The 17,311-nt window shown below is 43.6% G+C and overlaps 1 protein-coding gene across 3 annotated transcripts in view; it reads left to right on the forward strand.

Moving 5' to 3' along the window:
* ARHGEF28 (Rho guanine nucleotide exchange factor 28) overlaps positions 1–17,311 on the forward strand; it is a 129,750-nt gene that overhangs the window by 24,936 nt on the left and 87,503 nt on the right. For all 3 annotated transcript variants that reach the window (XM_083465146.1, XM_083465147.1, XM_083465148.1), the window contains exons 3-4: positions 3,228–3,369; positions 6,119–6,412. In XM_083465146.1, coding sequence (XP_083321272.1) covers positions 3,228–3,369; positions 6,119–6,412 — 436 coding nt within the window. The remainder of the gene's footprint in view (positions 1–3,227; positions 3,370–6,118; positions 6,413–17,311) is intronic.

The raw sequence follows: 17,311 nt of genomic DNA on the forward strand, positions 1-17,311 counted from the left end.
CAGATAGAAAATGAGATTGCATGACCAAGTTTGGATAAAAACTGCAGTTATAACTGGGTGTTGCCTTGGTGTGGCACTTTGCACATGTTTTTGATGACTTTACCCAATGGCCTCAGGCCCAAACTACATATTGCAAGGAATCTGTGGCTGCTGCTCACCTGTATCTCTTTAGTAAACTTTTAAAGGTAGCAAGATGTGACATCTTCACAGGGTTTTTTTGTTGCTTCAATTTATTTGATATGCTGTTTTCATGGAAGAGGCCTGGAAACCCTGGATGCAGTGACGTGATGTGTTGCATTTTTAACCAGATGTTATCAGGAGACCTGAGGAGTTGGTTTGGACTTCATGGATGTTCAAAACACAATTGCGTAGTACAGATACACATCCAACATGCTAAGTTCTAATTAATGGTGGAAATGGATCCTGCAAAGCTTAATATTCTCCCCAAATGGAGGGATCTACCAAGATTGTTTATTTCAGCAGCTGGCAGTGCAGCCCAGAATTTGGTATCACCTAGCAGAGGCTAATCTGATTAAGTCTACCCAACTCCTCCCATGTTAAGACTGCTTTAGCATCATGCCAACTTTTGCTCTTTCCCTTCCTCTCCCTCATTTTGCTCAACATTCTCCTTGATAGCTTGTGACTTTTTGGTTGACCCTAGTAGAGATTTCACTATAGATTTGGGGTGTATCACAAGATGGATCTATTTCCTATGCCTCAGGCATGATGCCACAATAGCAATACCAGTGCATTCAGTTCATTGTGTTGCTGTAGCATCTTGTTGGATTGAGATGCAAGTTTCTCATGAAAGCTCTTTTCTGGTTCATTGACCTACAGCACGCATGGGCAACCTGCAACCCTCTAGATCAGTGTTTCCCAACCGGTGTTCCGCGGCACACTAGTGTGCCGCGAGACGTTGCCTGGTGTGCCGTGGGAGGGAGGCGGGCGAGGCGGGCGGCGAGAGGCGGGGCGGCGGCGGCAAGGAGCTCCCTCCCATCCACATCCCATCGCCGCTCTGCCGCACGCTAGCTCTTGACTGCTCTTGCCGCTCTTGCCACACGTATAGACGTGTCTTATTTCCGCCCTGGAGGAAGGAGCAGGTCAAATGCCCTACAGAACCTGCAAGTTGCGCCCTGCGTGTCCATCTACCCATTTTAAAGTCTACGGTGCCATCCGGCTTCTGCCCTCCCGAAGTCCTCCTCTGTTCTGAAAGAGCGCTCACTTCCGGGTTCTGTCTGGCCGTCTTCCTCCCGCTCTGTGGTTGGCTGGGAGCGGCCTGTGCGCGACAATAACAGCAGCATCATGGCCGGCATCAAAGGTAGCGCCGCTGTGGCGGTTCTGAGGGGTGGCATGGAAAGGGCCTGGGAGCAAGGCGGAGCAGGGGGGGGTCTTCCGTGCCAGGCCCGGGAAAGGGTGTCGCCCCTCTGCCCTGGCGGTGACATCCCAGCCTTTGTTGTAACACTGGACGACCTCCTCAGCGAGGAGCGAGCTCCCTCCCACATCCCATCGCCGCTCTGCCGCACGCTAGCTCTTGACTGCTCTTGCCGCCCTTGCCGCACGGCTAGGCTAGGCCGGCCTACTGGGCTGTCGCAGGCGGAAGGCCTGCGCATGCGCGAGGTTTTCACGCCTTCGGGATTCCCTTCACGCCTTCCTCCTCCCGGGGCCTTGAGAGCGCGGGAAGCGGCAGCGCGAGACTGGCGTTGAGCCTGGCAGGTATTGCGCTTGCCAAGGCAGTCATTTGGGAAATGAAAACTTGCAAAGCAAGCAACCAGTTCAATGTGAGGTACGTGTATGCTTAATATCCTGTATCTGAAACCTGTTCTGCCCCCTCCCCCACACTTGGTGCCATTTTGCAGACTGTCTACTGAAACGTCATACTTTTCTCAGCTTAAATGTTAATAAGGCCTCATCTACACATGCAGCAGAGTAAGTTGACCCAGAATAGTACCAATTCAGATGGGCAGATGGGAGAATGACAGTGCTGAATGCTTTCCCATGTAGAACAGTCCCTGCAAATAAAAACCCAGCATATTTGGAAGAGGGATGCTAGCCTAACCATTACCTTCTATGCTGTTACTATTTTTTTATTATTTTTTACATAAGTAAAAAGTGACCTTTCCCCATCTGGCATGGTGGTGTGCCTCGAGATTTTTTTCATGAAACAAGTGTGCCTTTGCCCAAAAACGGTTGGGAAACACTGCTCTAGATGTTGCCACTCCAACTCCCATCAGCCTTAGCCTGCTTGACTAATGGTCAGGGATGGTGGGCATTGTGCCCCAAGAACAATGGAAGAGCCACAAATTCCCCTTCCCTTACCCAGGAGAACTGTCTTGGGATGGATGTGCTAAAATGTTATTTTTAACAGTGAACGCCTTGTCAACTCTTTACGCAGTTTGTTTTCCTGACCAAGCTGCTTCAGTCACTTCAGGACAATTCTGTCTGAGGTTTATTAAAAGTAACTGTAGCAACCAGGAACTCTTTGTGAAGCAAGCAGTTCTTTCCTTAAGCCTTAAGGAAACACAGTTCCATCTAAATTTCCTCCCTAAAATATACCAGATGTTGTATTCTGACTTCTTTTTTTAAATAAATCTTTTTACTGTGCTTTATTGTTGTTGCATGAAGGGCTTGTCTTGACTTGTTAATTTCAGTTGCTTAGAAGATGTGTGGGTTGATCTCTGTTAGAACTAGCATAAATTTAGAAGTGTTAATATAAAAGCATCGAACACAAGTTTTATCAACAAAATGTTTAGGGTTTAATCAAATCATTTGGAATAAATCTAATATGTTTTATATATAAATGTATATGCTGAAGGTATTGTACTAGGTGAGCCAACATATTGCTTTTACTTGTTTATATGTGTTTAATTTTTTTTTTTAAAAAGACCTCTGCTTTGAACTACAGTGGTAGGAATTGGTTTGAACTGAATTAAAAATTGTTTACCTATGAGGGGGCATAATCTATTTGAAATCCCATTGATTTCAATGGGAAAGATTTATGCAAGTGTTTTGAGTTTTCCGTTTATATCAGTGGAAGTTCAAAGTAGATTATTGCCGCCTCATACATGTTACCTTTTCTTTGAACTGATAGGTTATTTATTTATTTATGTATTTACTTAAATATTTATAGACCACACTTTTCATAAGAATAATTTTCATGATGTAGGTTTGAAAGAAAGGCAGACCTCTCCTCTATGATACAGCTCAACAAAGTTGCATTCATTTTCTAGGGACAGAGCACTATATATGGAACATTTGACAAAAATCTCCTGGAGGATGCTGAATTCTACTTTGTTTACAGTGGCTCAGTCCAGAGACATGTGGTTTTAGCCAAGCACGTTACTGATAAGTCCCTTGAATCTATTGTTCCAGGTGAGTCTTGTAGTTACACTACTCATTCTGACTGTCTTCTCGGTGTTTTTATTCTTGCAAGGGATAGCCAGTGAATTCTGATGTTTTAATGTTTATCGTGGCAGAAGGCTTAAGGCAGTGAGGGAGCTGCCACAAAAAGAGGTGCTGTGGCTTCTCCTCACATAGCAAAGTCACTGTGGCAAACTCCACTTCACTCAGTTAATGTATGGCAAACAGGCAAATCTGGTTGCTGTTGTTATTAATAATACTGATAATAAGTACTGCTTCTAGTATATGATTTATTACTATGAATACTGATCTTATCATCCCTCCAAGGGAATGCGTGGCTCATCTCTGTATCCTCACAACAACTCAGAGGTAGGCTTTGTATGTGATACATGTTGCTTAGGATATAATAGCTCTGCAGAACTGCCACAAATAATGTTTTTGGCTTCAGTTGTCCTCTCTTGTACTTCTGGCTGAAGCAATCATAGGAAAGGCTCCTCTGCCCTCACTTGCCTCATGCAATGGTGGTGAGCTGAGAAGCAGGCAGAGTTCTGATCTGGATGGCTAGACAGCCTTCTATTGCCTGGAGCAGGTTGGCTTGCTCTTCAGCAATTGCTGCTGCTGAGCAATGAAGAGGAAGGTGCTTTTGTTTTTATGTGAAGCATCCTCATCGCTACTGCAACTTTTTGTGTGCTCTGCATGCTTCTTGGTTACACACTCACACCCAGTGCTTTTTTTCTAAAAAAATGTTTAGGGATACTCTCATTTTCCTATTCATATTGAAATACTGCCCCTCAATGAGGCCAAACTTAGATTCACAAAATGTTTAGGGGTATGCGTACCCCTGTATCCCCCCCAGAAAAGAAAGCACTGCTCACACCTGTAGCAAGACATATTTCTATAGCCTGCTTTAATCCATGAAATCAAAATACCTGACAGAATTCTCTTAATCATGGCTTAATACGCGTTGATTTCAAAGGAGGGAAAAAACTGTGCCAAGGCAACTGAACTTTCTTTTTACAGGTAGGTAGCCGTGTTGGTCTGCCGTAGTTGAAACAAAATTTTAAAAAAATGTTCCTTCCAGTAGCACCTTAGAGACCAACTAAGTTTGCTATTGGTATGAGCTTTTGTGTGCATGTATCTGAAGAAGTGTGCATGCACACGAAAGCTCATACCAATAACAAACTTAGTTGGTCTCTAAGGCTCCCTCGGCCAATAAAGCGAGATGAGCACCGCAACCCCAGAGTCCGTCACGACTGGACCTAGTGGTCAGGGGTCCTTTACCTTTAAGGTGCTACTGGAAGGAATTTTTGTTTTGTTTTGTTTTGTTTTGAAGTTTCTTGCTCTTTACTTAGTTTGCATCATGCAAACTGTCATGTGAGTAGCATGCATTTTGCAAACTCAGTTAATGGGTTTACAAATCTTATAAAATCTATGCTGCTTCTGCTAATCTTTGGGAGAAAAGAAAGCATTGAGGCATTGAGGACCCAGTTCCTGAAACCACTGAAAAATCTGTTCCGCTTGCTCTCTCCACTGCCTCTCATTGCCCTAAGCATTGGCTTCATACTCTAAAGCATATTGTTATAGTCTTAAAGGATAGAAACTTGATTTATTCATTTCTTGTGTTTTTTTTAAAATGAAAAGATGGGACTTTGTGCTGAGTACAAAGTTTTGTGCTTGCTGAGTATGAAAACAAAATTATAGAATGAATGAGCAAGGAGGCCTTCATGAACCTTGCAGCAGTGAGCCCTCTGTATCTGGGTCCCAGTAAAAAATCCAGAAAACCTCCCTTTTCCAGCTAGCTAGAAATGTTAGAAACTGGGTGGGGAGGAGAGACAAAACCTTATGAACAAAATAAAAATAAATAAAAATACTGACTTCACTTTTAAGCACTGTTCGAGAACAACAAAGAGTCTCTGTTCTCATTGAAGGCTAAGACAAAAAAAATCAAACAAACAAAACAAAACTGGATATGGGAGAAGCCACTTCCACAGAAGGGACATTATAATTTCTTGTTCCACCTCTGACTGGAGAATGGATGTCCTTCTGGGTGTTGTGGATCCCAATTCCCATCAGCCCCAGCCAGCAAGGCCAAAGATGAGGGGAGTTGTATTCCAGCAGTAGTTAGTGGGCTACAAGTCTCCTGTCCTTGGGTTAATGCTTTCCTGTGTGATGTTCTGCCCTGGAACCTTGTTTTCAAGGATTCTGCAACTTCGGCAGCTGTCTGGTTATAGACCCAGGAAAGGGAGGATGTTAAGGAAGTGTGGCTTGCAGGAGAGATCCCTGTCACACTAGTAAAAGCTTGCCATTTGGGGAGACTCTGGAACCTTTGTCACCTCAGTTGTAGCTGCCTTGTTTGACTTGAGCAGTCCACACACCCCCATTGACCTGGTCCATGAAGAGGTTGTAAGTGGGCCCTCTCTACCACCCATTATTTTCTCTATTGGCCTAGAGGGAAACTAGAACAATGAGGTCCTTGGAGATCTAGGTCTCTGAGCTGCTTCTTCTTGTTGTTTTTTGTATGGCTGAGGTCATGTCCTGAGTAAGGGAAGAGCCTCCTTTTCAGGAAGGACATCAGACTTGCTGGCACTGCTTTCAGCCAGAGGATGGGTCAAAACTTTCTTGCCTGTTCTCCTGCTTAGAAGTTCATGATAAGTCTAACTTTCCATTATTTAAGACAGTGTGTAGGAATGAATCTGTTTGTCTATCTCCTGAAACCATTGAGTGTTTAATGGCTAATATTTCTTGTACTTTTTTCCCCCAGCTCATGGAGAACAGGAAAATGTTTCCGTCTCTGCGGTCATGTACACAAAAGAAGGTGTGCTTGTGACTCTGGGCTTTGCATCTGTCACTTTCAAGCAGGACACAGCTTATGAGTTAGCATGTTTTCTGATGAGCCAAACTGATTGCCTCACTCCCTCCAGTCACCAGACACTTCTCAGCAGGTTTGGTTTAACGGAGGAGGATTTTCAGTCCCTGGATCATGATGTCATGCTAGCTATGGCTCATGGAGATTTCCCACCTGCTTGGAGCACTGTTGGGAATAGTTCTGGAGAGGGTAAGTGGTTCTCGTCTCTTTCTCCCACTTGGTGCCTGTTTCTCTAGAATACGTGCCATAGCTCAGGGGTTCAGCACATGCTTTGTGTGAGTAGGTCCCATGCTCAATCTCTGGCATAGCCAGAGGGTTGAGTTTCCTGGTGATTCCCTCTGGGATCCCTGGAGAGCTGCTGCCAGTGTTGATAATACTGAACTAAATGGGTCCATGGTCTGGCTTGATATAAGGCGGCTTCCTGAGTTTCTTATGTCAGAGTCATACTGTTTCGTATGGCTACTTCCTCAAACAATAAGAGCTTCAGGGACAGCCACTTCAGGGTTTTGTTTTGTTGTAAGGTCAGATCGTTGGAGATGCTAATTTGCAGTTCCAATCAGCCCTAGCAAGCATGGACCATGGCCAGGGAGGATAAGAGTTCAGCAGCATCTGGAAGGTCAAAGGTTTTCCACACCTGTCCTGAGCTGCCAGCTACTTACCAAACACAGTTTTCTGCTTTGCTGGTTGCATTCTGTAACGCCCAATTTGTTATTTCTCTAACACCCCCCCCCCACAAAGCTCGTCATGTGGGATGTGTCATAGCCCATGTACACAGCCTACATTTAGAGCAACGCTCTCCCCTCTGAATCCTGGGAATGGTGGCTTGTCAAGGGTGTTGGGAATTGTAGCTCAGTGAAAGGTAAACTACATTACTCAGGTTTCTTGGGCGAAGAGGATGTGCTTTAAATGTGTGGTGTGTGCATCATAGCAGCTAATCAGAAATGTTCATCAAAGAAACATCTTCTAGCTAATGAGGAACTATCGTCGGCTAACACTGGAGAGGTTGGCTGATCATAGCGGCGGGGTAGCTGTTTCCTTGTGGTTGGACAAATGACATATAAATCCTCTCCCATACCAGCATTGCTGAAGTGTGAATCAACATTTAGAAATGAAATTGAAGGCTATAAACTGACTGTCTTTTTTGTTTCTGCTACTATGTGAACATTATCATTCAGATAAGGAAATTTAGTTGTGTATTACAAAGCCTTTATAATTACTACTGTAATTTAATCTCTCTCCTTTTTTAAAAAAGCAACAACCACCCTTTGTTTCCTTAGTGGATTTTATTCAGTTTATGAATAATGCTTGTCAACAACTGATGAAAACTTTGAGCTTCCAAACAGAATGAAGATGTTGGTAATAAAATGTCTCCACCTTGATTCCAAGCAGCTGAAGTGTTTTTATTCAAAAATTGTGATTACACAAACAAAAGGAGACCTTTATTGTCTTTGAAATAGCCAAGGGAATGTTGTAGTACAGGAATTTTGGCTAGCTAGCAGCTTATTTACTACAACACTACCCCCAAAGATCTTCCACACTGGTTGTTTTAACCTTATTGGATATGATTCACATTGAATCATGTTACAACAAAGGCATGGAATATAATTAAAGGCTTATACTTATGTAAATAAGTTTGGGGTTATTTTTTTGTTTGCTTTAGAGGAAGTAGAATTTAAAACATTTGAAGTGTGTTTCTTTTCTTCTTCTTTTTTGAGTTACGCTTCTAACAGGCAACATCTAACAGAACGTGGGTTGAATCAAAGTGAGATTAATCTAAAGTTCTGAAGTTTCCAGCTCTCTATGCTGCCCCAAAAGTCGCTTTCAGATTTGAGGACTATCTGGAGTGACACCTGATGCAGTTTGAGTAGCTGTGGATGGAAAAAGAGAAGCACAAACTTTTGTGAGTTTGTGACAGCACTCGGGTGCTCACAGGAGTCTTTGGATCCTGTGCCTTTTGTAATAAACATGAGGTCAAGTTTGTCTGGTTCCAGGTTAAATGGGATGTTTCTCCCTAGGTAGACCACTCAATTCTGTTGAAATTGCTATATGGAGCATAGTTACGCAAGTTTCACTAAACCCTTATTGGGTGTGATGTGACTAGTTACGAATGGCACAATTCCCCCCCAACCCCCTGCCTTGCCATGGCATGTTGCAACACTCACTTTTAAATTGGTTTTTAAATCATTTGGAAGTGGTGTGTTCCTTGTGCTGTATAATATTGTGGTGAGAGATGAAACTGACAAGGCTCCCAAGGAAAGCCTGGGTAAGCCCTTTGTCAATTTTGCTCCAGCAGAGGCTCTCTGGCAGAAGTCTTAAGGCAAAATCTAGGTGGTGATATGAGTCAAACCCTTTCCTTGCAGTGGCATGCCACCACAGGAGTGCTCTTGGCATCTGCCAAACACCATCAGTGCCAAATCTGCTCTTCCTAGTCCCCAGCCTGTAAAATGTGTCCTTATTCGTGAAACCTTTTATCTTGCCTTTCTCTCTCCCCCTCTCCATTTTCTGAATACTGTACCAGTTGCTGGAAGCCACAGGAGAGGAGAGAGTGCTATTGTGCTTAGGTTTTGCTTGCAGGCTTCCTACAGGCATCAGGCTGGCCACTGTGAGAATAGGCTTCTGGACTAGTTGGGCCACTGGTCTGATCCTGCAGGCTCTGCTTATGTCCTTATGGAGGCGGTCTGCTCTTTCTGTTGCACAAATCTAGTACAAGGGACAGGCAGAGATCTCCTGCATAACCACATGCAGCAAAACTGCTCTGTTCCTAATCTAGGCACACGGCTGGATTATAGGCCCTTAAGTATCTGTATTTGTGGGGATTTGTGGGCCTGTCAAGTGGGGAAAGAGAAAAGTGATTGGTGGGGCTTGCTTTGACTCCTTATGTGCGGGAAAGCCCTTAAGGTTTTCAATGGAAGCTCTGTAAAACTAGACTGGCATGTTTTTCATGAAAAGCAGTGTTGGTGGAGTTTTCCCCCCTGTGTGAGTGGGAGTGTTAAAAGATTAGGTCAACTAACAAGCCCGCAAGCCTACGGGGAAAAAAACCCAAACCCCTCCAGGCCTGTCTTTCTGGCCCTTGAGCCTGCCCCAGGCCTCATGCCTCACCAACATCCTCAAGTGCTTTTGCCTGGCTAGGGTATTTTGTGGCCTGTGATAATGCCTCTTTCGTACCATGGTGATGCCCGATCGGCATGTGAAAGTATGTGTGTTGTTGTTTAGTTGTTTAGTCGTGTCCGACTCTTCGTGATTTCATGACCCCATGGTCACACACCAGGCACTCCTGTCTTCCACTTCCTCCCGCAGTTTGGTCAAACTCATGCTGAACACTGTCCAACCATCTCATCCTCTGTTGTCCCCTTCTCCTTGTGCCCTCCATCTTTCCCAACATCAGGGTCTTTTCCAGGGAGTCTTCTCTTCTCATGAGGTGGCCAAAGTATTGGAGCCTCATCTTCATGATGTGTACTTCCAGTGAGCACCCAGGGCTGATTTCCTGAAGAATGGATAGGCTTGATCTTCTTGCAGTCCATGGGACTCTCAAGAGTCTCCTCCAGCACCATAATTCAAAAGCATCAATTCTTTGGTGATCAGCCTTCTTTATGGTCCAGCTCTCACTTCCATACATCACTAGTGGGAAAACCATAGCTTTAACTATACGGACCTTTGTCAGCAAGGTGTTGTCTCTGCTTTTTAAGATGCTGTCTAGGTTTGTCAAAGTATGTGTAGCAACCTCTGAAAAAGTAAGTGTCACTTGTGTTCCTTCACTCAATTTTGTCTCTTGATCCATGCATCATTGGCATCTGTTCTCCTTCCCTCCAAAATGTTGACCCACTATTGGGCTCAAAATGGTTCCTCACCCCTGGGGCACTTATTGAAGTCCATAATATTTTTTGAAGCTTACTGAACCAAGAGGCTCTGCCTCCTTCTGCATATGCTGTGCCTCTGTTATGGAAAGTCATTTGAAGCCAATATTTTTATGTACAGTGGCATGGTAGACTACAATGAACTCTGGGTGTGTGTTTGTCTTCGTTTCAGGCACCACGCCAGCAAAATAGCAACAAGTTCCCTTGAAAGGAGAGCATGGCGTCCCTTTTACCCTCTGAGTCCTGCTCAGGGCCAGGCAATCCTGTCATGGAGACAGTGAGGATACTGCGTGGTTTTATTTTGGTCATGGGACATTGAATAGGATTAAAATGGGACACCTATTGATGGCCAGGCCAGGAAAGTTATGGTGTCATGGTTGGATGGACCTAGCAAGTAGGACACACCCCTGCCCTTCTATGAAATGCACACCCATTGTTTTGTTAAACAATGTAAAGGAGCAGTAATAATACAACCACGACTTTTGTTCCTGCTGAGTTCTCCATCCAAAGTACAAAGGGAATAGTTGGGCACTGGTTCCTAGTCTGTTTCCAGGCCCAATTTAAAGTATTAGCTATAACCTTTAAAATCCTCACTGCTTATAGGAAGAGGCCATTTGTTATTCATTGTAAGGAATGTTTGCCGCAGAGAGTAGATGCAAATGGAAGGTGAGCGTACTAGATTGTGTGATTTCTTTTCCTCAGTTATGAATGTTGCGTGGAATCACAGAGTTGTAGACTTGGAAGGGACCCAAGATGACTTGGGGGTCATCTAGACCAACACTTGCAATGTAGAAATCTTTTGCTCAACATGGGGCTTGAAACCATGACTCTGAGTCCCAGGCTCTGCTGACGGAGCTATCTGAGTACGATAAGGGTAAAAATTTAATAAAAGTGTTAAAAGGTATTAGAAGGCTGGTTTTTTTTAAATAAAAATAATAGAAAACACTGCTTAATTTTTCCTCATGTTTAGAAAATGCCTTATTCATTTCAGAAGTCGATAAATGTAGCGAACTATTTCTGCTTTAAGAAAAGTGGCTGTCTGAACTTGTTGTCATTGGAGTCCCATGGAGAGACTGTGGTCACACGGTGGTATCTGTGGTTGTGGTGGAGGAGGCAAAACCGCTGGGGCTGGGCAGGGCAACCTTTTGTCCTCCAGATGTTGCTGCAGCTCTCATCAGCCCAAGGTGGGATGTGTAGTTCAGCAACATCTGGAGGGCCAAAGGTTCCCCACATCTGTTCTTGTAGCATATAAGTGTTCTTCATTAGGCCCCACACTCTTAAGCACAACTAATCTTACTTAATCGTCATACTTCAGTAACTTTGCTGCAAAGTAGTTACTGCGGACTGTAGCAATGTCAGCTGGCTCTACATTAAGATTATTTGGGTGGCTGCAACTGCTTGCTATTCAAGTAGATAAGCATTTGCTGTTTCCTCTATCCTAGGATGTTGATTCATGCTTGATAGGAATTTATAATATTTCAAAATTAGATTTTTGCTGAGTTTTAATGCATACTAAAATTAATTATAGACTCTAACTAAAAATGTAAGTAGGAAATGCTGCCTCTTATTTAATTTTCTGCCAGAAATTCGATTGACTTCCTGTTTTTCACTAATGCAGCATAATGATTTCTTCTTAAAGCACGCTGCCGGCAAATCATTGCCGAGTGTGTTTATCGTTGGGTTCTGTGGGGCTCTTCCAGTTTCTCCATACCCAGTCTGTTGTAGTTTAATTGTTCTAATGTAATAACAACAAGTTTTTAGTCCAAGTTTTGAAATCTGGCTTACTTCCACCATGCTTCGTTAAATAAGAAACCAGATCCTGCAGCTTCTATGCACACAATGCCCGCCGACATCAGTGAATGGTGGAAGAATCTCCTTATATGCTGTCTCTGTTGCCTATCTTTTTATTTCTCTCCCCTGCAAAATCCCTGACCTCCAGCTGCACTCTTCTCCCCTTTCTGCTAAGCACTACCCCACGTTCTCTAGCATATGGACAGATGGGTCATTTCTGGTCTGTGTCAGGTTTGAATATGTTCATCCATTTGTTCTTGTTTCAGCACCAAGCTGTTGTTTTAAAGAAGGTCGTTAGTCTCTCTCCCCCGCCCCCCAATATGCATTATTTGTATGCATTTTATCCTAAAATACATGTTTGGGTGCATTTTTTGAGCAGAGAACTGTATTGCAACATTAGAACCATGCGTGTGAAAAATCACAGAATAACTACAATTTCTGGTCCACCACTCCCAGTTACAGTTTATAGGTATAATGTAGGACTGTGAAGTGCAAAATAGGAAACGAGAGTGGCAGAAATAGTAGTAAATGCGATTTGCAGTTGCTGTGGATTATTCAGACATGGCCCAACCAAGCCAGGCACATCAGTGGAAATCTTCCCAGTGTTAAAGCACTCTTATAAAAATTCTTGGGACGGGGGATTAAGAGCAGATTGAAGATGGCCTCAGGTATATATGTGACATACCAGCCTGCCAGATCTGCTGTTTTGTGGTTAGCTGCCTGGGTTCGTATGATCTAGGAAGACCACATACATGGCAGTTGCATCCTTCATGACTCAGAGGCAACATATGATGCTGGTGGCCAATTTAGATTCAGGTCCATGGAAGGAGCCTGGCGAAGAGCATCTGCTAAGTTCATAGCTATGAGATCTGAGTGCCAACTTCTGTTGTTCATCGCGGATTAGTACTAAATTAATGGCTCCAACGAGACAAGGCTGTTGACATGTTTTCTTAGGTTTAATTACTAGCTGCTCAAAAGTAATTATTTTGGCACAAATACTTTGATGTTCTAATCAGCATTACTTCTGCACTCAGAAACTGGAAAAAAGAATGTGAGTTGGCTCAAATAAATAGAGGGTGTGAGGAAGCGTGGATAATATATACTCTACGTCGTCCCTTTCGTGTAAATAAAGGCTTTCATCTTCCAAATGTTTATCTTTATAAAAGGCCATGCTGCTTATAGTGGATTGTTATCCCCCCGCCCTTGTTCTTGGCAAACGTGTCATCCTAAACAGGGGCGGCCAGCTGTTTTTCTATCATGAGCCATATATCTGGGATAATCTTATCAGGGTTATATGCTGGTAGTGAGTGGGGCCAGAGCCAATGATGGGTAGAACCCGGTTTGCGATGAATGAACTAATTTGGAACATAGACTGCCCTCCTTCAATTTTCAACATGGCTACCTCAGCTCAGAATCCCCATTTTAGGCAGTTTTATCCAGGTCTACCTGGAAAGCTCAGTTGGTTAGAGCATGGTGCTGATAATGCCAAGGTTTCAGGTTTGGTTCCCATATGGGACAGCTGCAGGGGGTTGGACCAGATGATCCTCAGGGTCCCTTCTAACTTTACCAATTCTATGACTCTATGATTTTTCATAAGTAAGTTCCATTGGGCTTGATGGGATTACTCTCAAATAAGTATACAGATGATCTTTTTCATATGACAGGCCCAGGGCCAACCCAAGATGCTTTGCTGTTGTAGGCAAAATGCCCCGACTCCCCCCTTCCTCCCCCAGCACCCCTTGGCAGATCGTGGTCCCTCACTCCCTGTCCTCATCATTGAACCCCCGCTGCTTCCAGTCATGCCACTGCGACTGTACCATGACCCGTGCCTATGCTGCTGCCACAATTCAATAGCAGCAGCACCACCACCAACAAGGGTATAGCAGTGAGTGCAGTGGGGCTGTGTTGGTGCCATGGGTGGGGCTGGCAACAGCACATTGGCGGGTGTGTGGAGGAGGTCAGATCTGCAATGGCTCTTATCTTGCCTAATGCATGGGCTGCCCCTGGGCAGACCAGTGCAGCTGCTATCCTAGAAAGCAAGTGAAATGAATTCCTTTCTGACTTCAGTGTGCTATGCACAGAGACACATGCATGTGTAGGGAGAAATTCCCCCTTTCCCCAAGCCATACTGACAGGAAAAAGGGTTTTATTTTTATTTTCTCTCTCTAATAAAACACTACTCCCAATTTCTTTGAAACAGTTTTAAAAGCCAAGATAAATGGGGGATAATTGACCCAGAAGGGAGGAAGGGGTGTAATGGAAGAATGGGACCGCTTCAGGAGGTTTGTGCAGGGCCTGTAAAAGGAGACTGGGCATTAGGTTGCCCACATAGGTCCCTAAACCTCTCACCAGATGCACTTCTGCCATTTTGACTACCAACATAAACCTTTCAAAATAAAAGGACTTAGTGCTGGCATGTAAACTTATAACCTGTTCTCATAGCAAACCATTCAGACGACCTGTTTACTGCGAGCAATGAGGAAAGTCAGCCAACAACAAACAGCACCGTCTCAGTAGCAGGTTGGGTGCCTGTAGAATCTGTGGGTTAAATAATGTCCAGATTAAAAATGTGTTATTGGATGAGTACAGCCTGTCAACACAGTCTGAAGGAAAGATTTAAGCCTGGAACAACTGGGAGCTGTCAGCCTGCTGTGATGTCTTGTCTTCCCTCCAAGACACATCCAGAGTTTTCAGCTTCCTTCCTGGAAATGAATGAGCTACAATCATCCAGGGAAATCTTAGTCACTTCTGTCAGGAGAAATATTTGTTTGGTTTTCAATTGTGTTGGGCAGGGGAAAGGATTCAGGTGCAAGAAAGAATAGAAAGATTTGTGTAATGAGTTAAACAGACTGGTTTTAGAGCTGATATTATCACTTGAATTGTATATTTTGGCTACAGGCTTGAGAAATGATGCAAAGCAACGTCTAGCTACTAGAGCCTTGCCTGGCTGCACATTGCCTTGCAGTGTCTCCAGCCCTCTATAATAAGAAGTGGCTGGTTTTATTTTCCCAAGGAACTGTTTGATGAGAAACAGTTCTTTGAAATGGGGAACCCTCCAGCTTTCCAAAACGATTATTTATGTTTTTACTTTTTTACTTTTTCTCACCGCCAGCTCCAAACTGCTGCCTTGTTTTGCTGTAACTTTTCACTGGATCTCTTATAGTTTTGATGAAAATGTACTTTGCAGGTGCCTGGAAACTTATTGATCAAGGGGACTTGGCCTGCTATACTTCTGTCCTGAAATTTGCAATAGTTTCTAGGTCACTACTTCCCAATTGGTGGTCTGTGGACCCTAAGGGGGTAACCCATGTAACCCACCCAGGGTGTCTGTGGCACCATTCACTTAACAAACACTACCACAGAGATATCATTTTTTTCAAAAGTCGCAGTCCACTGGCTTGGCTTTTGAAAAACAAGGGGTTTGCAGTACTTATCTAATTGGGAACCACTGCTCTAGCTAGCTTAAAGTCACCCTGAAAGGAACAGTCTGACCAAAGGCCTTTCAAGACAGGAGTCTGTAAACCAACAGTGTGTTCCCCAGTTTCCTGAGTGGGGGATATGGCGATGAAACCAGGTGTAAACTGTGATTCCTTCTTGGTATTGCAGAATACATGGCTGGAATGGATGCAATATAGAAATGAATACACTCATACCTTGGAGAAATTGCGGGTATGCCTGTAATGTAAAACAATGAATTTGTGTTATGTTAACTTTCTGGATGTTCGTTTAGATATGCAGTTTTCTTTCATAAAAGTTGAGAGTAGGTTCTGTTTGGTTGGAAAACCAGGTTTGATTGATGATTTGTATTATGTCCATGGAATACACATGAAAAGACCCATATGCTAGACCTAACCTTATTTGACTGCAGCTTTTATCTGGCTTGCTTTACAATGGCATAATACAATATAGTTGAAAAGGCAGTGGCACAGTGCCAAAGAGAGAGTGTTGAACGGTGTGCATGGATAAGAATAAAATTTGCCCTTTCATTTCCCATGTATTGTGTATGTAACGTCACTGTTACTGTTAATATTAGCACATGCCTGTCACACTGGTTACAAGGTCAGCTTGCAAAACCTCATTATTTATCATAGAAGCTTTGATTACTAAGCTATATAATTGGGAGGGAAATTCATGTGCAGTTTTACTAGATACCTATATTTTCTTATAATAACTGAGGAACTGCCCCATAACATAGCTAGGAGACATGGACATTTAAATATTGCTGTACCTAGGAAAGCACAGTACATATCTGCAGTCAAAATTAAACAAAGGAATATGTTACATTGCACCTTGCTTTTGAGATTGTTATGTTTGCAGTATTAACCACCAAAATCCTGCAAAGCTAATACAGTGGTGCCCCGCAAGACAAATGCCTCACAAGACGAAAAACTCGCTAGACAAAAGGGTTTTGCGGTTTTTGAGCTGCTTCGCAAGACGAATTTCCCTATGGGCTTGCTTCGCAAGACGAAAACGTCTTGCAAGTTTGTTTCCTTTTTCTTAACACCGTTAATACAGTTGCGACTTGACTTCGAGGAGCAACTCATAGAACGCGGTGTGGTAGCCTTTTTTGAGGTTTTGGGTGATTTTTGAAGCTTTTCCAAAACTTTTCCGACACCGTGCTTCGCAAGACGAAAAATTCGCTAGACGAAAAAACTCGCCGAACGAATTAATTTCGTCTTGCGAGGCACCACTGTACATGAATCAGCAATGACCAATGGTAACTGTCTCATGTCTAAGTTGATATGGTACACCTCTGCCAGGAAAGACTGATAGTGGGGTGCTTAACTCAAAGGGGTGCCTTTGCGGTTGGTTTTCCCCATTTTGAAGTTATTCTGCATTCTAAATCCACAAAGACCTATCCCGTTAGCCTGTTCCTGGCTTCAGTGTGGGAGCTTGGGGTGAAGTTCAGCATCTAGCCCTAGTGGAATTTCATTGCTCTGACACAAGTCTATTGTGCGAGCCTCTATGCTTCCCATTCAGCTTCCTGGGCCTCAGGCCATGCTTGCAAGTGGAAGGCTAAAAGGACACAGGCAGACAGAGCAGAATGAAAAGAAGCATATGGTCCACTATTCGTTGTACACCACCAGTTGGGCAACCCTGATTTAGCATTGTAAACAGTGCAGAAGCCTCATGAATGCAAGAGCCAAGAAAGATGCAAGAACAGAGCCTTAGAGACTGAGGAAGGGCTCATTGGACAAGTTAAAGTGTCAGATTACTTACATGCAGAACAAGGACAGCCCACCAAACTAATTTGGTTAGAGGCTGGGATAGGAAGCATTAGGGAAAACAGCACCGAGTTGCCAGCTAATGTTGACATGGGTGTTTTTATTTTAATAAATAAGTGGCCCCTTTGTTCTGTATAAAGAGCAAACAATGAATATAATGAGCTCTTATGAAGAGGAAAAAGGAAGCATTCTCAACCAATGCAGTATAATTTATAACC

Source organism: Podarcis liolepis, assembly GCF_965112155.1.
Source record: "Podarcis liolepis genome assembly, chromosome: 11".
In the NCBI taxonomy this organism is placed as follows: Eukaryota; Metazoa; Chordata; class Lepidosauria; order Squamata; family Lacertidae; genus Podarcis; species Podarcis liolepis.